Below are 25,603 nucleotides of genomic sequence, written 5' to 3'. Positions count from 1 at the left end.
GGACTGGGTAAGAGTGGTCTGTTTAACTCAGACACTCTGTTCATCACCACCCCCTTTTGTAAATCGTTTTTGGCCACTATAGGTGTGGCAGGGTATACTCAGACATGAGTCCCTTTCTCACTGCTCCATCAGGAATCAAGCAAGCCGGGCCGAAGAAGGCTGAAATGCCAGAAACCGGTCCCCGGTAGCTTGTCTCCTTTCCGGTGAAGAATTGGCTTGGTAGTTTGGTCTGCCCTGTTCCCATGATGCACTGGGCCAGGGACAGACTGATTTGCATATAGCCAGGTTCTGAGCTGGGATGGGGCAGTGAGATAAATAACGGTGATGGATCAAGCCCTGATCTTAAAGGACTGGGTAAGAGTGGTCTGTTTAACTCAGACACTCTGTTCATCACCACCCCCTTTTGTAAATCCTTTACACAGCAGAAGCACCCTCCCAAGTCTGCATTGACAACTGAACGGTCCTATCACTGCGGAGGAACTGACAGCAGTGTTGAAAGATCTCCCCCTCGGGAAGATGCCGGGCTAGGACGGCCTACCACTGGCCTTTTATTGCATGTTCATAGAGCAACTCCACAACCCCACCTCTTGCGATTAGACAATTCCTTTTCCGACACCGAAGGGCAGACGCCCTCCATGGGTTTGGCAGCAATAGCTCTTATCCCCAAACCGGGAAAAGATCCCACGTTATGTGCATCCTATCGCCCCATAGCTTTGCAATGATCTACCCAAGACCCTTTCCCTGTGGTGTGGGATGCCTTCAGGCTACAATCCGCGGCCACATCACGTCCCTATCGATTGCACGGGCGCCTGGAAGATAGCCTCTCCAAAGACATTAAGAAATTGGAGAGACAGGGCCAGGTGCGTTCCTCGCTTGCATGTCGGAGTCGACTCGCAAACCTTCGGAGCCAACTCCGCTCCCTGCGTACCAATAAAGCTGAGCGGTCCCTGCTAGCCTTAAAACAACAATACTTTGAGAGGGGGACAAAGTGGGCAGAATGCTGGCGAAGCACCTGCGAGCGCGTGCTGCGAAGGCCCACAAAGCTAACATTCAACTGCCGATGGAGAAAGGGTCACTACGGAACAGGTAAATGCGAGGCCTTTAGGGCCTATTATGCTGCTCTTTACTCAGCAGAAGCACCCTCCCAAGTACGCATTGACAACAGGACGGTCCTCTCACTGCGGGGAACTGACGGCAGCGTTGAAAGACCTCCCCTTCGGGAAGGTGCTGGGCCAGGACGGCCTACCACTGGCCTTTTATTGCATGATCATAGAGCAACTCCAGCCCCACCTCTTGCGATTAGACAATTCCTTTTCGGACACGGAAGGGCAGACGCCCTCCATGGGTTTGGCAGAAATAGCTCTTATCCCCAAACCGGGAAAAGATCCCACGTTATGTGCATCCTATCGCCCCATAGCTTTGTTGAACACGGACCTCAAAGTCTATACTAAAATACTTGCTAAACGCCTGGATCCCCACATGCCTGGCTTTGTGGAGCCGGACCAAGTTGGCTTCATCTGCAATGGACAAGGGGCAGACAATGTGCATAGAATCGCGCACCTGGTGGGGAATGTGCACCACTGGAACATACCAGCCTGCCTTCTGTCACTTGACTCCGGAGAAAGCGTTTGACCGGGTGGGCTGGGGTTTCCTTCGAGCGGTGTTGCAGAAAATCGGACTGGGCAGGAACATGATCTCTATGATCATTGCCCCTTACCTCTCCCCGCAAGCTAGGGTTTGGGTCAACGGGCAGCTTACGGAATCCTTTTCCATTCATAGGGGTACGCAGCAGGGTTGCCCCCCTGTCACCTCTGCTGTTTGCCCTTGTGATAGAACCTCTAGCAGAGATGATCAGGCAGACTGAGGACATACACTGCCTCTTTCTTGGAGGTTGACAGAACAAGGTAGCATTCTTTGAGGTTGTTCTTATCCTCACACTATCGCGTCCATATACATCCCTTCCGGCGCTTCACTCTCTGCTACAATTCTTTGAGCGGGCTTCAGGCCTTAAAATTAACCATGGCAAATCCTGGGCTTTGAACCTTACAATCCAGGAAGAGGAGATACCAGTCTTGAAGACGCATCCTCCTTATCAATGGGCCACTGATCATATCCAATATTTAGGGCTTCAACTGACTCCCTCTCTGGACACGTGGACCCAGGTAAATTGGCAGGAATGTAGGAGAACAGTCTTGGAAGACTTGAGAGGGTGGTATCCCTGACTATCTCCTGGTTAGGTAGGCTTAACGCCGTCAATATGTCGATACCCCCTAAAATCTTGTATCTATTCCAATGTCTTCCCACCCCTATCCCGCAACACCAAATACAGGGCCTCCAACAAGATCTCACTAGCTTCATATGGGGCGGGCGTAGACCACGATTTCCCCACAAGATCCTCATGCTCCCGCGAGACAGAGGAGGGTTAGCATGACCCAACCTTCTGGAATACTATTGGGCCTCTCATCTCCGCTTTGTCTCAGAGTGGACAACCACTGAAAGCGAAAAGATATGGTTCCATAGGGACAGGCTGGTAACTGGGCGTACCAGCTGGGATCTTCCATGGCTCCACCGTACTACCCGCTCCCGCAGTGCCTATATTGCTGTGCCTACAAAAAAGGTCCTAGGTATATGGGACAAAGTGGCCGTGCGTAGGGGACAAACGACCTTTCCCTCCCCCCATACTCCCATTGCAGGTAACCCACTATTCCCCCCGGCCCTTCACACACAAACATTCACTAAATGGTTACAGGGGGGATGCAGAGTGATTGAAGACCTGTACGAAGGGGGAACACTTAAGACATTTGCCCAGTGCAGGGAGGAATTTCACCTTCCACTGGGAGCGGGACTACAATATGCACAGCTGCGGCATTGGGTGTCCTCACCAGAGATGCAACAGGCAGCTGTCCGGCCATTCATTCCCTTTGAGCGGCTGGTCCGCTCCTTCGACGAATCGAAGGGGCCTTATCTCTCAGACTTACCAGATCCTGCAGCACCCTCCGGTACTAACTGCACATCCAAATCAACGTCAATGGCAGCTCACGTCATCCAAGGAAACCGCACAGTGGAATCGCTTATGGAGGGACATTCCTATGGTCTATCGTAGCATCTCACAGAGGGAAAATGCATACAAAATATTCCCTGCCACATCCCCTATGTGCTGGAGGTGCTCAAATGCATCATTCACATTTGGTGGGACTGCCCGCTCCTGACCCTGCTCTGGAAGGAAGTCCGTAGTCATATTAAGGAGGTATTAGGCTTCCCCCTGCCTGAGTCCACAAACACGATCCGCTTGTGCTTTAATCCTGACAGCCTAAAGGCACTTACCCGCAGCGATTGGGTTATAGCACTTCACATGCTTGGGGTGGTTAAAGAACTCATAGCATTATATTGGAGAAAAACGCAGGCTCCCCCAATTGCTGCTTGGTTCGTGGTCTTATGGTATGTAATAAGCATGGAACTTTTTACAGCGCGACTGCAAGCATGCGACACCCGCTTCGCCGCTGTCTGGCGACCCATAGTTAAATACCTCTGCAAAATAGAACATGCGCGCTATCTACCCTCCAAACTTAGAGCTTTACGACTATTTGAAGATGCTATACTCCCGCCACATCCTAACAGGCTACTCATGTAATCAGATCAACTTTGCGCACAGTCTTTCCGGCAGGTATTAGGGCCGCCAATCTCAACAACATGCGCTGTTGCACCTCTCCCCTCCGTCTGCCCGCGCTGCCTCTTTAGCTGCCGTCTACCTCTCCTTCCTACTGACTCTTCTCTTTTCGACACTTTCCTGTTCTCTCACCACTAATTATTTTATGTGGGCCTCTCGCCCGTGTTCTCAATGTTGTTGTTTTTTTTAAATAAAAAAAAGGTTCTAAGATTTCCTACAATGGACTGATATTGCTCTATATAATATGTCACACGGCCGTCCCAACAAGGGTTGTAGGCGACATACTGAGTTCAAGCTGCTCCACTAACACCTTTCCATATATTTGGAGACCTTCTTATAATACTCGGCCGGCACTAAATGGGTTGTGGGCCTGACGCTGTTTAAGTCTGGACCTTTGTTCTACTCATTATCTAGAAAATAAAAACAGTTCTCAAACAAAAAAGCACAGACTCGCATCTAATAAACATACCTTCTGCCTTCAGTTCTACCAGTGGGGCACACTGACAATTAACTTTTTAATATGTGAACGGAGGATTTAAACATGCTGGAAATGTAGTCTATGTTCACCATGTTTCATGCAAAGCACTTGTTTCTCTTCATGTCGAATTGTCCCACTGTCTTGACTCATAGACACGCAGAGAACTTTGACACCACATTTCGAGGTTATCAAGATAAGACTAAAACAAGAGCCAAAAAAGAAAAAAATATAAAGAAATAACGGCAAACTACCGATGCCGTGTCCTCTAGCAAAGAAAGGCAAGCCTGGAGTCTTGAAGGCACATAGCTGTTTCTCTCAATGTAAATGTGTTCTGCCTCGTGCCCCTTCACTAGAACTTGCTAATAAAAGAAGAAGCCTTACAGAAATCCAAAGTCTGGTCCCTCCAAGTCAGCAACGGTTGAGTTTATAGGGCTATTCATTTTGAAATAGGGATCTTTACAGCACACACAATGAAAAAAAGCTAAGCTTCTCTTATAAAGTGACATGAGATCATGTCACAGGCAGAGCTATTCATTCTTCAGGAATAGCAATGGCGATCCCTCAATGGAGAAGAATTCAGTCACACTGATGCTGGGGAACGGTGACAGATTGGGAGATGCAAATAAGATACACTTCATGCTAAACAAAAGTGACACACATACGTAACACACGCTGCAAGATAACACATTGCAGTGCTGGAAAAGGGACTCACACTGAGCGCTCAGAGAAGGCAGCATTTATACAGGCTAAGATGAGAAATTCAGTTTTTTTATATGAGACATTATGGTTTCGTGTGAGACATTATATTTTTGTATGGTCTTACACGAGAAGGGAGGTGAGCTGACCTGCTCACCATACTCCACTATGCTCACCTTCATAAGCTCTTTGTCAGCCTCTGATGAATCCTCGTTGTTAAAATGAACAAGCATTTCCTGCAGAAGTTTGACATTGTTGGTCACTTCCTCCAGAGTGTGCATGCGCACTGTTACTTTCTGCATTCGGACCTCATCCTGCATTGCCGCAAGAAAAAGAGGAAACATGAATTAATATAGACAGCTTGGCAATCCCCCTTTACTCAACTAGAGAAACAATTTATCAAACCACAGACATCTAATCAGCTGGCATAAACTGTAGTGAAAAAGGAATCATTTAGAATGTGGCTGGCTAGCTGCAAAATTACTAGGGTCGGGGTCATCCTGCCATACTTAGAAATCCACTGCTCTGGCACAATCTTTTAGGTGAAAGTGTGCCTCCTGACTGGGCTGGAATATTTTTGACAAAAAATAACAATAGGTGAATAGACATGTCACGGCTGCATATTTGGCCTGGTTTTAATTTCACAGAAACAAACTACTGAAGCAGGGATTTGTTTCAGTAACACCAAAATGGTGGATAAGATGTAAGTTATTTTCCTGCTTGGAAATGCGTGGTTTACTTGGTAGGCCAGGGCAGGGATATTAGTCAGAAAGCCTGCCCTAAAAGGTGCACCTTTTTGATGCACTGAAGGACAAATAACTTACCGTCGGTAAAGCCTTATCTGGCAGAGACATGATTTAGCCGCAGATTCCTTCCCTTTGAACTACCAGGCGTCAGGCTGGATCTGGAAGATTTTCCCCAGCAGTACCCCTGTGCGCTGGTTGATGGCATCAGCCGACTCCACGTGATGTCGTCAGCGTCGTGTTCGTCGTCCTAATGATGTCCGCGTCATCAATATAACCGCCACCTGGGTGCGCTGACGTCAGTACTTTTCATGACTTTCTATGCCAGAAGCACGAAGCCATGAAGTGATTGACCATGGTGTGTTAAAAAAGAATAGCTTGGGCCCTAAAGAGGAACATTCCTGACACTTAAATCCGTATTGCAGGGAAGATAGGTGGGTTGGTAAGGAATCTGCGGCTAGATCATGTCTTTACCAGATAAGGCGTTACCGAAGGTAAGTAACTTGTCCATCTGAAAGAGTAATCTAGCTGCAGATTCCTTACCTTTGAACAGATACCCAAGCAATACCATCCCCGGAGGAGGGAATGCGGAACGGCTTAGACCAGAAAATCCTGTAAAACAAAGCGATCAAACAGGCCTTCCCTGCGAACCTGAGAATCCAGGCAGTAGTGTCTGGCGAACGTGTGCAGAGATGCCAAAGTGGCAGCTTGGCAGATATCCGAGACGGGAACACCATGCTGGAGAGACATGGGGACCGCCTTTGCCCTGGTGGAATGGGCCCCTACCCCTTCAGAGGGATCCTTCCTCGCTAAGGCGTAACACATTTTTATACAGAGGATGGCCCATTGAAAATAGTCCTCTGTACAGCACGGCCCTTCTTTGCCTCTACGCATCCTATAATGAGTTGGTCAACCACCCAGAACTCTTTAGTTCGATCAAGGTAGAACGACAATGTTCTTCTTGGGTCCAGACAATGGAGACGCTCTTCTTCCTCGGAAGGATGCAGAGGTGCATAGAAGGTGGGCAGGGTAACCAACTGTCCCAGATGGAAGGGTGTTACCACCTTAGGCAGAAAGGATGCCCTAGTCCGGAGTATTACTTTGTCCCGAAATACCGTCATGTAAGAAGGCTGTGAAGATAGTACCTGCAATTCACTAACCCTCCTGGCAGAGGTTATGGCCACCAAAAAAGCTGACTTGATGGTGAGCAACTGCAGAGGACAGTTATACAGTGACTCAAACGGTGCACATATCAGAAGAGTGAGAACCAAATTAAGGTCCCACTGTGGCATGATGAAAGGTGAAGGAGGAAACAAATGGGTTAACCCCTGCAAAAACCTCTGCACCAGACGAGATTTGAACAGAGAGGGCTGATATGGTAGCCGGAGAAAAGAAGAAAGGGCCGAAAGACAGCCCTTCAATATTCCCAGAGAAGAGCCCTGCTGGGCTAAAGCAAGTATAAACAAGAGGACTTCAGATAAGAGAGCAGATAGGGGGTTGATCGACCAGTCTGTACAATATTTACAAAATGTGTTCCATCAGCAGGCATATACCGGTTTTGTGGAGGGATGCCAGGCTGCCAAGATAACCTCACAGACTTCGGGAGGGAGGTCAAAAGCTGTCAACTGTCGCCGCTCAATCTCCACGCAAGGAGGCGGAGAGTAGACAGGTTCCAGTGGAGAACACTCCCCTGCTGCTGTGATAGAAGATCCTCCCGCTGAGGCAGACTGACCAGAGGATCGATGCTCAAGTCTAGAAGCTCAGGATACTTCAGGTCATTGGAGTCTCCCAGTTCATCATACCAGTCCAGATCTTGTTGGTGCTGGATTTATAAGGGATTCTGCTCCCCCTCCCAATCTTCCTCCATCTCTAACCCGTCAGAATAGAGCAGGGAGAATGGTATGGAGCCGTACGGCTCTGTCGGCACCCGTCTCGGCCTCGGAGGACACCAGACCGGCTTTGTGTCATCGGGGAGGTGCCGCTGGTGACGCCGAGGACCTCGGCGCTTGATGCAATGTCGCGGAGGGTCGCGGTGGAGGTGCGACCAGGATCGGTCCAGACCCAGGAATGGGTCCACTCGGAGGCTGTGGCGCCGGGGCAAAAGCCACCAGCATGGGAACCACAGGTGCCTTTCCGTCCTCTGAGCCTGCGGGCAAGAAACCGCGCCGGCAGGGTCTGGGCGCTCAAATATGGCACAAATGGCATTATAAAATTCTTTCAGTTGGGCGTGGGTCGATACCGGACCCGGAAAGGGAGGGAAACGCGGACCGACTAAGGCATCCGCTCTGCGGAGCGAGGCCTCGAACGCCAAGGTTCCTCAACTGCGTCACGAGACGGGCAGGGTGAAGTCGAAGCACACTTCAACCTCTTTTGTTTCTTGTGGTGCCTCTTTCCTGACTTCGATGAAGAGGATTTCAATTCACTGGAGCGGTGCTCAGACCTACCTCTCAACCGAGACCTGGACCGAAAACGCCAAGGTGACCTCCGCAGTGTATGACGCCGGGGAGCGAGAAGTTTTAGGGACCACTCCCTCAAAGCCTTCCGCGTCATGGACCGGCAGTCGGAGCACGACTTGGAGTCATGGTTGCTCTCCAGGCTTCAAAGACAAACTAAAGGGGGGTCCGTGACCGACATGGCACGGTGACAGGCGATGCACGGCTTGAACCTCGTAATCTTCTTACTTGACATCACTTCCTAACACACTGACAGTCGACAAAAAGTCAAAAAAAGTCTGTCAAAAAATGACAGGGGGTAGCTATCTTCAACAGATCGGCGCTGATGGAGCCGAAAGAAAACAACCGACGTCAGTGCACCGGAGAGGCGGTTCTATTGACGACGCGGACGGCACGAAGATGATGAACCCGACGCCGACGACATCACGCAGAGTCGACCAATGCCATCGATGGGGGTACTGGTAGGAAGAATCTACTGGATCTAGCCTGACACCTGGAAGTTCAAAGGTAGGCAATCAGCAGATAGATGTCTTTATCAGATGCCTCCAGTGTACCCTTAGTCAGTTCCGCCGTTAGCAGTTCTCCAAACTGTAAATGAGTTGGAAAAACGTGAAGTGGGGAAAATGTGACATTAAAGCAAATGTCCCATTATCTCAAAATCACCCCAACCCAACAATAATCACCCCAAGTGCGCACTTCACTAACTGCTGATACACACCCTGCCATGACTTCAGTTGTTGCTGGCATTCCTTGCTGTTACAGTTACCCATAACTCAAGTCATTTTTCTTTTTTTACTTTAAAAGACATCTAAGGCTTAGGCAACAGCAAACAAGAGCAATATTTTCTATTGCCCAAAGTCTTACCATCGCTCCGTTCTCCTATCTGCTCCCAAAACATTCCTGTTGACTGTGCTGAAGAAGAAAAATAGCCATGTGAATCAGGTGCCTGTATATACTTGTAGGGGTAGAAGTGACAGTCTCGATTCTAAGGGGTAATTTGAGCAAGTGCACAGCTTATCTATGGCTCCGTGCCTGTCCAGAAATTATCTCGAAGGATCTCATGCCTGTTAAGTAGGCATTTTTAAGGTGAAGGATTTCAAGCCTGAGGAGGAAGAGAAAGAAGGAAAAATCATACATACTAAAGGCAGAAAGCCATTATGTGGCTTAAATAGGATACTATGCCTTTAAGAGAACTTTCCAGAACTTTCTCCCAGTATCCCAGAATGCACAGCAGGCCCCTCTTACTTTCAGTTCTTTTTGAAGGCGTAGCACGCCAGACCTGTAGCATTCCTTACATGAATAATTATCTCCACCGGGGAGGAGGGCGGGCGCTTATGATTATAACAGAGATACCCCTACTACAGAACTGGAGTTACAGGACAGAAACTACTCCTTCTGCAGTAGGGGATCTCTGTGTATAGTCGTAATCTAGTGAATAGAATTGTAAGCCCATCCCCACACCAAAGCGGCGGTGGAGAAAAGAAAGTAACACCACTATTGTGCGAACAAATTCCGCAGCGAAGCCTGCCCAACCTGAGCATCTGCCCTGGCATCAGTGTCCAGACAGTAATGCTTAGCAAAGGTATGAACCGACTTCCAAGTGGCCGCCTTGCAGATTTCTGCAATCGGAACATTACGGAGTAAAGCTGTTGTGGCAGCTTTTCCCCTGGTGGAATGAGCCTTAGGTTCACCCCCTAAGGTCTTATTATCTTTTTGGTAACACAACTGTATACAGGACACAATCCACCTAGAGATGGACTGCTTAGAGGTAGCAAGACCTGTCCTGACCGATCCATAATTGACAAATAATTGGTCTGACCTACGAATATCTTTGGTTTTATCCAGATTTCAACACCCTGCTAACATCCAGGGAATATAGAGACCTTTCTACTGGAGATGAAGGATTCTGAAAAAACGTAGGCAACGTTATGGTCTGATTGACATGAAAATCAGAAATAACCTTGGGAAGAAATTTAGGGTGAGTACGCATAACAACCTTAGCAGCATGAAATACAGTATAAGGTTCTTGGCAACACAACGCCTGAATTTCACTCACCCTGCGGGCCGATGTAATGGCCACGAGAAACGCCGCCTTCCAGGACAGGTGCTGCAACGAAGCCTTATGAATAGGTTCCAAAGGCTCCTTCATCAATTTGGACAGCACCACATTCAATTCCTATGAAGGCGAAGGAAGCCGGACAGGAGGGAACACTTTCTTCAAACCTTCCAAAAAGTCTTTGATCACAGGGATCTGGAAGAAGGAAGTCTGCGAAGGGCATTTCCTGTAGACAGTTAATACAGCAAGATGAACCTTAATGGAATGAACATTAAGGCCAGACTGCGCCAAATGTAGAAGGTAAGGAAGGATGACGTCTTCCTTGCACGTCGTCGGGTCATAGCTCTTAGACTGGCACCAGATACAGAACCTCTTCCACTTAGAAGCATAGGAAGTCCGAGTGGAAGGTCTTTTAGACTCCTTCAGTATGTCCATGCAATCCTCTGGCAGATTTAGATGGCCATATTGCACTATCTCAGGAGCCATGCCGCCAAACTCAAAGACGAGAGGTTGGGGTGCAACATCTGCCCCCCGAACTTCGTGAGAAGGTCCGGCCTGCACGGCAGCCGAATGTGAGGAAGGAGAGACCGGTGAAGCAGGTCCGTGAACCACCACTGTCTGAGCCATTCCGGGGCAATGAGTATCATCCGAGCCTTGGAACGGGCCAGCTTGATGAGTACCGCCGGAATCAGGGGAATGGGTGGAAAAGCGTACAGAAAGCTGTTCGACCAGTTGATCCATAACGCATTCCCCACCATCCTCTACTGGTAGTACCTGGAGGCGAAGTCTTGCTGTTTTCGGCGGTGGTGAACAGATCTACGTCTGGAGTCCCCCACCTTGCGAAGACTTCTCCTAGTACTTCGTCGTTTATGACCCATTTGTGGTTTTCCTGAATCAGTCTGCTCAGTGCGTCCGCCTGAACATTCTGCACACCTGGCAGATGGGTAGCAGTTATTGTCAGTCCTCTGGCCAGAAGCCAGTGTCAGATCGTCTGCGCCTCCTGTGACAGAGTGCGCGATCTCGAGCCCCCCTGCTTGTTGAGGTAATACATCGTGGTGGTATTGTCCGTCTGTACAAGCAGAGAGTTGGTCTGAAAGGACGGAAGAAAGGCTTTCAGTGCCAAGTGAACAGCTCTGAGATCCAGGAAATTGATGTGATACGTGGCCTCCATCGGGGACCACGTTCCTTGAATCTGTAGGTTTCCGGAGTGCGCTCCCCAGCCGTGGAGAGAAGCATCCGTCACGACAGTCTGCGTGGGAATGTCCTTGTGGAAGGGAACCCCTCTGAGGAGTTTCTCCGCTGAACACCACCACTTCAGACACTGAAGAGCATGCAGAGACAGTCGTATCTTGTCGTCCCAAGATCCTTTCCTCTGATCCCACTGGTCTTCCAAGCACTCCTGCAGCAGTGTCATGTGCAGCCGTGCGTGTGGCGTCAGGAAGATACAAGAGGCCATCGATCCCAGTAGAGAAGACACCGTCCTCACTGTTGTAGATGGAGTGGTCATAAGAGCCTGAGCCTTAGGAAGGAGTCATAATCGTCGCTCTTCCGAAGGAGACACGCTTGCTGACAGCGTATTGATGGAGGCTCCCAAGTACTGTGTGCATTGGACCGGAGTCGGGACAGACTTGGACATGTTGATGTGAACTCCAGCTTGTTCAAAAGAACGCACGTCTTCTGGAAGTGTGCTCGAGCTTCCGAGAAGGAGGATGCCTTGATCAACCAATCGTCCAGGTACGGGTACACAAACACCTTGTTCTTCCTCAGGTGTGCTGCTACCACCGCCATGCACTTCGAGAATGTTCTCGGCGGAGACTTTAGTCCGAATGGGAGTACTGTGTATTGATAATGATTGGCGCCGACTTGGAACCGCAGGAACTTCCTGTGTTTTTGTGCAATGGGCACATGGAAGTACGCATCCTGTAGGTCTATAGCACATAGCCAGTCTCCCTGTTGCAACTGAGGATAAATCTGATGCAACGACAGCATGCAAAACTTTTCCCTGCAAATCCATCTGTTTGCCTGTCGCAAGTCCAGAATGGGTCTGAACTCGTTCTTGTCCTTCTTGCGAACCAGAAAGAACCGGGAGTACAGACGTCTTCCTCTCTGAGACAGAGGTACGTCTTCTATCGTCCTTTTCCTTAACAGGATATCTGCCTCCGCCTGGAGCTCGCGCAGCTGAAACTGCGAGCTGAACGGTGGAATTGCTGGAGGTGGGCTGGTGAACCGAAGACTGTATCCATTGCAAACAATATTCAGCACCCACTAGTCCTGAGTAATTTTTATCCACTCTGCCAGAAAAAATTGAATGCTTCCCCCTACCGGAGTGGGTAACAGATCCGGGGGAAGTAAGCGCTCAGGGCCTAGACCCGGCCGGGCCTTTGGTCGCTGGTGCCGACTGTTGGCCTCCTCTGCCCTTCGGGCGTTTCTGGAACGGCTTACGGAACTGTTGTTGTTGCTGCGACTGCCCTGAAGCTTGGCCATGTCCTCTTTCCTGCCCACCGAACGGCCGTTGGAACGGGCGGTACGATTTCTTCGCTTCTTTGGGCTTCTTTAGACCCACAGCCGTGAGTGTTTTGGCCTCCGCCTTCATGCGGGCCATTTTGTCATCCGCATGTTTCCCAAATAGGGTTCCGCCAGAGAATGGAAGATTGGCCACCCTTTACTGCGCATCTGGTTTCAGTGACGTAAGGCGGAGCCAGGCATGTCGATGCTGGTTAATCCCATGGCAAAAGCCATGTGCCTCCAAGAGGGATGAATTTGCTTCAGCGCTGATAATTTGATTCGCTACCAGCATCCCTTCGTTTAGCACTTCCTGGAAATCTTCCCGCTTATCGCGAGGTAAGTGTTCCGCAAACTGCTGGAGGGAGTCCCAGAGGGTGCGGTCGTAGCGTCCCAACAAAGCCGTGGCACTCGCAGCCTTCATAGAGGTCGACGATGTTCCACATACTTTCCTCCCAGTTGAATCCATCCATCTGGACTCTTTGTCAGGGGGGACTGTGGATGACAGGGTGGTGGCATGCTGCTTGCGGGCCGCCGTCACAATCACAGAATCCGGAGGAGGTTCCATCCTTAGAAAAGCCGGGTCCGAGTCAGAAGCCCAGTATTTTTGCTACAATTGCGATGGGGCCGCCTTAGTCACCGCAGGGGTGAGGAAAAGGTCCATGGCAGGTTCCTCCAGGCCCGGCACCAGAGGTAGTAGTGGACGAGACATAAGTTTCTGGTGCAGTGTCTCGAAAATGACTGACGTCTTAGGCGTGGGCACCGTCAAGGATATGCCCAATTTGGCAGCGCCTCTCAGTAGGACATCATGAAACGCCACCAGGTCATCAACCGGAGACACCCTTGTGTCCGGCGATCCCGACAAAGTCGGAGAGTAGTCCCTGGTCCCTGAGGACCTCGTGCGAGAGCGAGATCTGTGCCTCCTATGGGGGTGTCTCGACCGCGTGGACGACCTGTTGCGCGATCGCTCTTTCCTCCTGGATCGAGAGCGTGACCTCCCGGTATGCGGACGCTCCGCAGGTTTCCGTGGTGGTGTCTTCCGTGGTCCATCCTGGGGCCTTGGTCTAGGAGTCCCCTTAGGTGGTGTAGGAAGAGGAGGTAGTGACTCCGACCTTGGCGGAGGAACAGGAGGTATCTCCGACCGAGGGGCGGGTCCATGCGGTGGAAGCGGTGGTAGTGGTCGTCCTGGTGGAATATACCACCGAGTACACCGAGCCCGGTGACTTCTTCGGGGGAGGGAACTATGACCCAGCCCCTCCAGCAGGCGATCGCCTTCTCCTGCGCCCTCCACTAGATCCAGCCTGACTTCTGGCGCCAGAACTCCTTCTGCGCCGTTTAGGAGAGTTGGAACGACTCCTAGACGCCGATCTCTTCCTTCTTGACACTGAGCGTCGCTTTTCCGGCGTCGAATGTCGCCTCCGCGACTCTGGCGTCGAACGCCGCCTCTGCGACGTCGACCTCTTCTTCCTCGACGCCGAACGCCGCCTCTGCGACGCGACCTTTTCTTCCTAGATGCCGAACGCCGCCTCCGCGACGTTGACCGTTCCAGTCTCGACGACGAGCATCGACTCCTCCTTCTCGAGGTTCTCGACGTCGAGGATCCCCTCGACGCCGATCGTCGTCTTGACGGCGAGCACCGACGCCTGTCGCTCCTTCTTCGACGTCGATAGCTCGACGCTGACGTCGACGACGACGACGATGAAGATGCAGTCAACGGTGGTCTCGACGGCGGCCTTTCCAGGCCCTTCGACATCGAATCCTCACGCCGTCTCGACCCGGAGCCCCTGGGAGATGGGGAACACACCGTCATCATCCCTCTCGACGTCGATGCAATTGACGCCGACGGAGACCGGGACCGTTTGCTGGTCTTCCTGCCTCTGGGGAGCCCCCCAGAGGCCTCAGCAGAGGCAGAGGGAACCTTCCCAGCCTGCCCAGACCCACCTGCAGCCTGCAGTCGTCTCTCTTCAAGGCCTTGAAGCCTAATCTTCAGCCTGTCCCTCAGGGTCCTTGCTGAAAGTTGCTGGCAGATGTCACAGTCTTCAGGGACATGTGCTTCAGGGAGACAGACAATGCAGACGTCGTGTGGATGACTCTTGGCCTTCTTCCTTCCACATGCTGGGCATTTGTCAGAAAGACCAGGCATTTTAGAGCCCTAAAAAGCCTGAACAAACACACAGGGGAGAAGAGAAGCACCAAGGAATATAAACTCAAACTTTTATCCAAAAAAGTGACAAAAAATCCAATAAACCCTTGAAAAAAGGGAGAGCTGAATGCCAGGGTCCTGTTAACAGGAGCCGGAAAAAAGAACTGAAAGTAAGAGGGACCTGCTGTGCATTCTGGGATACTGGGAGAAAGTTCTGGAAAGTTCTCTTAAAGGCACAGTATCCTATTTAAGCCACATAAGGGCAGCCTATGGGGCTTGTCTGTCCATGCCTTCCTCTCTATCATTCAAGAGTCTTTTACTGGTAGAGGCAAGTTTCTCTTTGGTAGAAACTGGACAGGCTGTGTTGTGTGTGGTGTTGTTTGGTGGAATTTCTAGTTGAAGTACTGGACAGTGTAACCTGTGGATATAGGCTACATTATTTGTCTTTAAATTCTCTCTTAAGTGTCTTTACAGTTTCTGCATGATTTGACAACTTAAGAGATTATTTTTGATTGCCGGGGTCCACGCACATGGGCGGGACTATTCACTAGATTATGACTATACACAGAGATCCCCTACTACAGAACTGGTGCAGCCAGACTACACCTACCAGGATTACTAGTCGTATGGAGAAACCTCTGAATCATGGGAGCAGGAAAAAGGCCTACAGACACGCCCTTGTCAGTCTGCTGCCTAGCTCTCATCCAGGACAGTGAATTTCCTGCCACCCAAACCTCTAAATTATTGTTTTTTGTGTTTTCAATAGTTGCAAAGAAAGTATGGGACAGCTACCGCAAATCTTAAAGATGTGGTTCATGAATTGTAGGTAGGCCTCCTATTTGCCTATTTGTGTACGAGTAGTAGCGCTTTAGGCTGTCCTTTCTGATCCTTTTGATCCCCCACAATAGGAGAGATGGTCAGGAACATGCCCTATTTCAGACCCATTGCCACACAGAAACAGCCAACAAAAAGAGGAGATTTGGGAGCTTCCTTGCTTTTGGCTCTAAAACACGACTTTGATGTTATCTGTGTTGACCGTGAACAGCCTCGCACCTAGCACCAAAAGAAAGGCCTTCAATGCCAAGAGGGTGGCATTCAGTTCTAACACATTTATCTGCATACATAACTTCTTCCACAAGGCAATGACAGAGTTTCATGCAATGTGCCCAAACGGCACAAACATTCCATCAGGAGTTTGCATGAGTGCTTTAACGATAACAACGATAACAAGGAAAGTTCCAAGGATGATAAGAATGGGATACATTTAAACTTCAATTCTCCCAGTTGGTAGCAGTGCACCGCCACGCACAACTTCCTAGAATGAATGTACAGCTTGACATTGGGGTACTAATCCAATGCAACACTTTTGCAGCACAAGTAAGCTCTTGACCACCAAGCTTGCACTGTTTAACTAGTTAACATGTGGTTAACTGCTTGACTGATGGCTGCATCCCTCACACAATCAAAAGTTCTGCCGTGCAGGAATTCAAAATTGCTCCTATGTACCACATACTTCAGGAGAGAACCAGAAGAGATCTTAGTTAATTCTCTATGAACCAGTGTTTGCAAAGGGTCTCCAACGTTAGCTCCCTGGGCTCCACTTGAATGAGATGGTGCAGTCCACCTTCCACTGATGAAGAAAGACCACCAGTCACAGAATCTTGATCAAGATCCAAAGGTTGGTACGGAGACCAAATGGCAGCACCCTGTACTGTCAGTACTGGTTACCCACAATGAACCAAAGGTACTACCTGGGCTCACTCAGTTCGGACACATTAAAGCCTCTTAAAGGCTCACAGAACACATTCAGTTGATGGCTTGCCTAGCTGCCAAACCCCAATCCAGAATTGGGATATTAAACTTTTAATGAGGAAAGAAATGGTGGAAATTGTAAATATTGCAGTCAGGGTTGAGCCCTCCCTTTTTCTTTACACAGATGTTTTGGGTCTGTAATCCTTGCCCTCTTTCTGGGGATGGAACTACTCAGTTACTGTCAGAAGCAGTTTCAAGGCCTCGTGGCACACAGGAGTTAATGGGCCTAAATCAAGGTAGTCGAGTATGCTAAATATAAGAAAAAGGGTTATTAATTGGGGTGGCTGACTACCCACCTCAAGGAATAATCACAACCTTTGTCAGGCTGAACCCTTAAAGTTACTAAAGCAATCTGAGCTCAACCCCGTGGTAGCTATGGCACAGGGTATGCAGACTTAACTTAGAACAAAGTGTAAAGTATTTATGCAGTACCAAAACAGTAATAAAGTCAAAAAGCAAAACAATAAAAATCTCAAATCGACTTAGAAAAATAGATTAAACTTTATTAAATAAATTGACACTTAAATTACAAAAATCAAATAAACAAGAGATATCAATTTAAAAAAAAGTTTTAAGTAGGAATAGCGCAAAGAAGCACAAAGTGCTAATGATAGTCAATGGTTGTGGTATACAGGGATCTGCCAGCAATTTGAGGCTGACCGAAGGAGAACCATTTGGATACACCAACCACATTCGTCTTGGGTCTAAGAATTTACCTTTATGTCCCAATCCACCACAAGAGTACACTTCTCAAATTGCCCCCCATCCCCTTCTCTACCCCCAGGACCTCATGGAAGACACTTAGAGATTTACAGGGTGTCAGGCAGAGGCCAACATCAGGATGCATTCCAAGTCCATTTGCCACTGGTCAACTGGTTAGTTGCAGGAAAGACCTCCTTTAGCCTGTTGTATTTAAATTAGAATTTGTATTTATAAAGTGCGGCTCATGCGCAAAAGACTGCATCGAGGCACTTGTATCTCCAAACGAAACGGAATGTAAGATCAAAGTAAGATACTTGAAAAGGAACGAAAATAGTCAAATAAAAGCTTAGTTGTTAAAAAGCCTGGTTTTAGGATTTTTTAAGACACAAGTGTGATCTGCTATTGTGCAGAGGGTGAGAGGGAGGGTGTTAATTTAGCACCTCCTACTGCAGCCAAACATCCTCCTAACTGAGCTGTACGAAACTTGGGAGAGAGAATAATAAAAGCAGTGTCAGATCTTAGAGTGAAAAAGGAGATCTAGCTCATCTCATCTTCCAATTCTCTAAAGTTAAAAACATCTGGGCGGAGATATTTATATTTATCAAAAAACTACAGGGGTGCACACTACGACCAGACTTCTCAACCCTCACTACAGCATTCATAACCACTAACTTGAACTCACAACAAGACAGGGACCTCCTAGACCTCTTATTGACGTCGGCAGTTAAGATGGTAGTCTCCAAGTGGAAGCATACAGGGAGGGCATCATTCAAGGGGTGGCTCAATTGGATAACTCACCTGAGGAGCGGACAGCATCGCACTCCGCAAATCACCCTAGCAACCAGGGGCATGTGGGTTACACTAGATGAGTTCCTGGGACACTACGAACCCCCATGAACACCGGAATTGCAGCTCAACCCATCAAAAGGAGGCCATGCCCACACACGAAGGTGTGAGTATGAGTACACCACCCCACGCACACCCCCTTCCTTATTCTTTTCCCTTTCTGCACACACTTTTTCTCCTTTCCACCTTTCACTTACCTTCACTCTTACAGTAGGACACCCCTAAGGGGGGCATCCAATCATGTATAAGGTAACTTGTACCACAAGCAGGTACGCCCAGCTGGGGATGCTACCCTGTGAAAAGCGATGATTAAGATGTATGTGTAAAATTCTTAAAAATATTTTGAAATAAAAAAAAGAGATCTAGGTGGAATACAAAACTAAAAACTCTCAATGTGGGAGTCTTGAAATGTAATTCTTTTTGATACTGGAAGCCAATGAAGGGTCTTCAGTTTAGTTTTAAAAAAACAGTGTCTAGGAAGATGGAGTAACATTCTAGCTGCCAAGGTCTGCACTAATTGAAGTTTGTGCATGAGTTTCGTGGGTACACAAGGGTAAGGGAAATTAGAGTAATCCTGTCTAGAGGTTGTAAGGGGATGGCTTACGTTTTTCCTAGCCACGATGCTGTAGAAAGAGTTTTAGCAGACCAAAACAAGTAGAGGTAACATTTAAGAACCTGATGTCTGAAAGAGAGCTTATTGTCAAATTTGACTCCTAGATTCATGATTACTTCAGCCATCGATGGAGTTGGGCCGAGCACCGAAGGCCACCAGGAATCGGTCTAGTGTTCTTCATTTTTTCAAAATATCAGCAGTTCTTTTTGATCAAAGTTCAGCTTCAGATGCTTTTCATTCATTCATGTTGATATTGATAGTAGACATTACCTGACCCCAAGTGGAGTAGAGCTTGTGTGTCGTGCCCATAAGATATCACCCTGAAACCGAACCCCCAGCTCAGGTCGCCAGAAGGGGCATATAGATGGTAAAGAGCATAGGACTCAAAGATAAGCAAGTGCAGTCAGGCCTGAGGAGAAACCAGGGAAACGCAGTGATTAACCCTTTCGCTGCGGCGGCTATTCCGCCGCAGCGCTAAGGGGTAGGGCGGCCGCGCGGCGGTCACGTGCTTGTGACGGAACTGCTCCGTCACGGCTCGCGGGTGAGCTGTGCTTGTGACGAAACGGTTCCGTCACGAACGCGCCCGCTCAATGGAACGTGCCGCGCTGGCGCGAAATCAGCGCCGCGCAGGCTCGCCGAGCGGGCCGTGACAGAACCGTTCCGTCACAAGCACAGCTCACCCGAGGCTTGTGACGGAACGGTTCCGTCACAAGCATGCAAGGGGTTAAGACCTATTGGTGAGGAAATTGGTACTTCATGCAAGGGTAGCCCTGCCGATCCCTATATCTGTTACCATCTGTATTAGAATAGGTGGGACATAATACTGAATGCAGCTGACAGATCGAACAAAACAAGAGTAGCAGTTACACAATTGTCCATAATGAGATGTTCAGATCTGTGAAAAGGATTGATTGATTTCTATGAGCAGCATGGACGTCAAATTGTAATGGATCCAGAAGATTACTGATTTTGACATACTGTGAAAGGTGATGGGTAATGAGTATTTCCACCTTTTTCACTGGTACTGGATGTATATAGATGGGTCTGTAATTCTCCAGGATATTAGGATCAGTGTTACACTTTTTGAGAATTGGTGTAACATAAGCCAATTTCCAGTTATCTGGTAAGGAGGCTGAGAAATGGAAGAGATAAAAAATGTAACAAAGGACAGGGGCAATTGTCCTAATACCTAAATTAAGGATGGGGTAGGGCATGGGTCCAAATGTGAGCGCGATTTACAGTTGGTCATAAGAAGAAGTATTTCTGAATGTGAGTTAGGAAGGAATTTTGTCAGGTCACGAGCATGGTTAGGTTGCATACTCGTCAAACATAACCTAGCTTCCTCAGTGGAAAAAACAGAATTCTGAATAGCAAGAATCTTATTTTTAAGAAATAAAGTCAGTGAATTACACATATCTTGAGAATGTGTAATCTCACAGCTCAGGGAAATAGGATGAGTCACTGATTTGACTACAGAAACTATTTCTGCAGAAGAATGTTTAGCCGATTCAATTTTTGCAGCATAAAAAGTAGATTTCGTTTGCCTGATTTCTTTGTCGTAAACTTTGATAGCTGTCTGGTACAAATTTCGATCTTCCTCACTAATGGAAGAGTGCCATTTTCCGTTTTGTTGGCGGCATTCCCTTTTCTAAGGAAGCAAGCTGAAATTAAACCAGGGAGTTTGCTTGGATTCAAACCTTTCTTGTATTTCAAAGTAACAACATTATCAAAGGCAGTTAAAAGCCAGTTGTGATATAATTTAACATTGGTCTCGCCTATCCCTGTCTGCTGTAAATAATTACTCTTGAACACTGAGTTAATTGTGTCACAACAAGCTGATGCCAGGCTCCGCTTGCCGTGGTGGTCATAAAGTGTTACCTATTGCTTGCTGTAAGCTGAATGCTAAAAGGAATCAATTAAATAATCAATCAGTCAGGGGTGTGGAATTTATTAAAATATCTACTTGTCCATGGGGCAAGTTGCTTCATAAATCTACTTGCTCTGTAACAAAATCCACTTGTCCCTTTGGTGCCATGTAGTGCTGCCACAAATTATGGCAGCAATCTCATTATATATAAGAGCTCTTATATAACCTCTTGGATTATGCCAGGGTATATCCCATAGTAGTGTTTGAATACTAGTAATCATTTTATGTTGCCACGTTTCCGCAGCTCCACATACTGGGACTGAAGATGGTGGTAAGCAGTAGTTCCAGGCTTGGAATGCCCTATTGCGTCTGTGCAAACCTACTAACTTGCATGTTTTAGGGTTTTCAACAAATCTTCTCTAATCTTTCCCATACTGAGAAATGTTGGAAATTTACTCATCAGAGTGGCATATGTAAACCTTCTTTCAGAGTTGGGAAAAAAGTAGTTGAAGGGAAAATGAACTTTCAAACATCCAGGTTTTCACATGAGCAAATCTACACATGCATATTTGCTCATGCTAAAATGCAGTTCAAATATTTTGTAGGAGTACAATTTCTTGCCCTACTAATGTAAATTCTTGTGAATTCACGAAAGACATTTACCAAAGGTGCACTTTTGAGACTTTCTTTAATAATTGGGCCCATAATTTGGTCTGGCGTTAACCAGGACCTTTTGTGTTTATTAAAATTCTCTCTCTTTGAATCGGCTGGCTTCACTGTGAGTGACAGCATTCTGCTCTTTCACAAGGAGCATATCGGTACACCAAGTATTTTTGTTCAGTGCCAGTAACTAATGTGGCAGTGTGTGCTTTTTTGAGACCAAAAACTATTTTTGCGTTTGGCAATGTTTGTTATAATGGTGAGGGCCCGGCAGCTCTCACATCAATAAGGTTTTACAAAAGCCATGCCAAAAGAAAGTCACGCATTGCCAAAACTAAAAAGCGGACCACCAGTGTCAGACCTACGGGCTTTGCCAAGGCTTGTTTATTTTTGTTTCCCATAATCGTATTGAAACTGGTTACACAAATTTTCCAATATGAATATTTTTGGGATATACTAGCATGCATCAACACATTTTACTGAATGATGCTGCAAAGAAATGGTACCTGAAATTTTACAGTAGATTAGAAAAATGTTATTTCCCTACTTTCATTTTTTAGGAACATTTTATATTGAAAGCAAAGAATCATTAATCTTGCTTTCAAGCTTCTGCAAATATTTGCATCTAATCAGAGAGCATTCTGTGAGCATCATGCATAGCCTCATGTTGCTAAACTTTGAAACCGTGTGTACACATTTTCATACTGGAACCACTGTCAGTAGTGCAGTTAGAACGTACATTTACTTAGAGCGCTCTCCCTAATAATAAATGCTTTCAATTAATGAACCATGAATCCAAGTTTGAACAGCATTAACACATGCACACAACTATTAACTAAACTACAGGCAGTACCCTTCCCAGATCCTTAATGTGGTACTGCAAACTGGCAGCCAAAAGGTTTGTGCTGCAGGGGGTTGGACCTACGTGTCTCAAGGACAAAATACACATTAAAACGTGTTGCCCTTGACCCCAAACAATATGTCCTGGGCGTCGGGCTATAGAAATTCCACATCCCTGCAGCATTTGTATAGGGTAGAACTATCACCCCTAGGGTTATCAGGGCACTGTGTCTCTGTCGAAAAGCCAGGTCTTGAGTTTCTTTCTGAAGTCTGCCATGGAGGGTGCTGAACGGAGGTGGATGGGCAAGGCGTTCCAGGTCTGGGCAGGAATGTAAGAGAAGGAGCGCCCCCACTGCAAAGGGTGTAGGAGGTGTGTGCGAGGGCTAGTGAGGCGGTGCGCATGTGTCTTACGGGCAGGTGGAAGGTCAGTTGATGGTTGATGTACGATGGTCGTTGGTTGTGTAGAGCATTGTATGCATGTGTGAGGATCTTGAATTGGCATCTCTTCTGGATAGGTAGCCAGTGGAAGTTTCTAAGGTGGGGGTGATGCAGGTCTGTCTAGGGAGGTCCAGGATAAGTCTGGCTGTATGGTCTGGAGTCACTTGAGGAGCTAGGGGAAATTCCGGCACAGAGAGCTTTGCCATAGTTGAGGCGGCTGGTGACAAGGGCCTGCATGACTGTCTTTCTGTTGCTGATTGGGGTTCGTTTGAAGATTCTGCGAAGCATGCAAAGGGTGTAGAAGCAAGAGAAGGCATCTGCACTGGCTTGTTGTTTCATGGTCAGTTGGCTGTTGAGGATTAAGCGGAAGTTGAGTGCATGGTCTAACGGTGTTGGTGTTGGTCTGAGTTCCGCTGGACACCAGCTGCGGTCTCAAACGGAAGTGGTCTTACCGAAGATCAGTACTTCTGTTTTGTTTGAGTTTGAGACAGCTGACCCTCATCCATTTGACTACGTCGGTAACGGCATCGTAGAAGTTGGTTTTGGGGTTGGATGGGGCCTCGATGAGCGAGAGGATAAGTTAAGTGTCGTCTGCATAGGAGATTATATTAAGTCTGTGGGATCTGATGACGTCTTCGAGAAAGGTAGTGTAGATGTTGAACAGGGTGGGGCTGAGGGATGATCCTTGGGGTCCCATATCAAGTCATTGGGTGTGGAGGTGAAGGGAGGCAGACAGATGCTCTGTATGCATCCTGAGAGCAAAGAGGCAATCCATTTGAGGGTGGTTTGCTGTATGCCAATGTTGATGAGGGTGTGGTGGGATATGGTGTCGAACGAAGCAGAGAGATCGAGACAAATCAGGGTCACATTTTCTCCATAGTCGAGGACGGTTCAGATATCCTCTGTGGCAGCAATCAGCATGGTCTTGGTGCCGTGTTTGCCACAGAATCCGTCAGGCATCAAGTAGGAGGTTAGGTTCCAGGCATTCAGTGAGCTGTTGGTTGATGGCTTACTCGAGTACTTTGGCTGGGTAGGGGAGTAGAGAGATCGGTCAGTAATGTTTTAGGTCGCGGGAGTCGGCGGAGGGCTTATTCAGGAGGGTTTGTGCTGCATGGTGGTGAAGCTATCCTCAGGATACAATAAATAAGGGAACGTGTTGCCCTTGACCCAAAACAAATGTCATGGGCATTGGTCAATAGGAATTCCACAACCCTGACCAGGATTCGCCACTCAAGCAGGATTTGACACTGGAATGTCCGATTGGATGCTCACAGCTCCCACCGTTCTGCTAATCTCAAAGTAGTCATCCCTGTCAAAAGACCGGTCAGTAAAGTTCACATATAATGCAGTTGCTGGGAGGTATTTTACACCTTTGGCACCTATTTAGATGCTATTCTGTCTGGGAGAAGTTTGAGAGCAAATGCAAATTAGCTTCCAGGAACTTTGGAAAAGGAAAGTAAAATGCTACTTACCAGTATGCATCTGTTCTTGGCATTTAGAGCTGCAAATTCACACACTGTGCATAGATCGCCATCTGGTGTTGGGCCCGGATGTTTGCACTTAGTAGTTGTCCTGGAAAAGTCTTAGGAAGTCACAAGATAGGTGACTCCTCCTTTGGACCATAGTGCGCATGGGCATCAGCTCCATCTTCAGATTGTTTTTTCGCCAGTTAGGGAAATTATGGAGTTTTGTGAGAAACAGAAAAGATGCCCATTTATGTTGTATCTAAATAAGATGATACTGGAACGGGTAAAGGGAGCCAGGGAGGCGGGTGGGCGTGTGTGAATTTGCAGCTCAACATGCCAAGAACACATGCATACAGGTAAGTAGCATTTTCCGTTCGAGGCATATGAGCTGCAGATCACACACTGTGCACTATACAATTAGCAGTACTCCACCTTAGCGGCGACCACCAGTATCTGTTGCTGTTGTTTGAAATAGTGTTTTGAGTACAGCTTGGCCCACACTACCTTGTTGCTTTGCTTGCACATCTACACAATAGTGTTTTGTGAATGTGTGTGGTGTAGACCATGTAGCTGCTCTGCAGATGTCATCTAAGGGAATGTTCCCTCAAAAAGCCATTGAAGCCCCTATTTTTCTGGTAGAGTGGTCTTTTTTTTTAAAGACCTTTATTGCACCTTTGAAATAATCATACACAGCTTTTGGCCTACAACCTCTGGGGCCCGCCGCTTCACAATCACAAACGTACTGTACTATTAGGATAACACAGCCCACGTGCCGACAACCCGGGGGTACGGTGGCGTTTCATTGCAATGTAGGTTCATAATTCGCAGTAGGAATGCTGATCTGTTTAGGTCTGGTTTTTAATTATATAACAAGAACAAAAGGAAGAAACCACATTCAGGTCGTCTGGCAATTGAGGATGGAAGTGCATTGCCCTTGTCATTAAATGTCGTGTAAGGGTGAGCTGATCTTACACCCTATGGCCGGCTGTATCCGTGGGTCCAGCAATTAGGTGCGTTGTGTGTTCTTCCACACAACCCGCTTTGTCAGTCCGCCCGTCTCCCTCCCTCCCAATCACGAGTCTGCATCAGGTCAAATGCTCCATAACCCGCTCCTCCTCCCTCCAGTTCTCATGCTACTCATCTTCCCCCTCTTCATCCGATGTCATTGGGTCGTCTTCCTGAAGGGGCTTGCAAATCTCCCCCCTGAACACATTCCACGGGGTCCATATCCTATTCCATTTACGCGGACAGCCCTACTAGCGTACACTGCCCGGACCCAGGCTATAAAGTTGGGTCCGAAACCCAGGTGCACCAAGACCTCGAATAGGTACTTCCATTCCACCATATCGAAAGCCATCTTTGCGTCAAGTGCCAATATGACCGCCGGTTCGGAGAGCGATCCCGCCCTGGCCAGCACAATGTGTACCCTACGGAGATTCAGTGCAGTGTTCCTGCGTGGCATAAATCCGGACTGATCAGGATTTATGAGGTTAGGGAGGTGTGCCGTCAGCCGGGTAGCTAGGAGTTTAGCCAGAATCTTAACCTCGGCATTGAGCAGGGAGATGGGACGATATGATGCACATTCTTCTGGTGGCTTCCCAGGCTTGGGGACCGCGACGAT

At 48.0% G+C, this 25,603-nt stretch overlaps 1 protein-coding gene across 2 annotated transcripts in view; it reads right to left on the bottom strand.

Annotated features, from left to right (window-relative positions):
* Positions 1–25,603, bottom strand: part of GGA3 (golgi associated, gamma adaptin ear containing, ARF binding protein 3) — a 730,479-nt gene that overhangs the window by 300,967 nt on the left and 403,909 nt on the right. For both annotated transcript variants that reach the window (XM_086930774.1, XM_086930775.1), the window contains one exon: positions 5,018–5,155. In XM_086930774.1, the coding sequence (XP_086786900.1) occupies positions 5,018–5,155 (138 nt within the window). The remainder of the gene's footprint in view (positions 1–5,017; positions 5,156–25,603) is intronic.

This window comes from Lissotriton vulgaris, chromosome 7 (genome assembly GCF_964263255.1).
Source record: "Lissotriton vulgaris chromosome 7, aLisVul1.2, whole genome shotgun sequence".
Classification (NCBI taxonomy): domain Eukaryota; kingdom Metazoa; phylum Chordata; class Amphibia; order Caudata; family Salamandridae; genus Lissotriton; species Lissotriton vulgaris.
The sequence above is the reverse complement of the archived record's forward strand: the minus strand, read 5'-3'. Positions and strand labels throughout refer to the sequence as shown.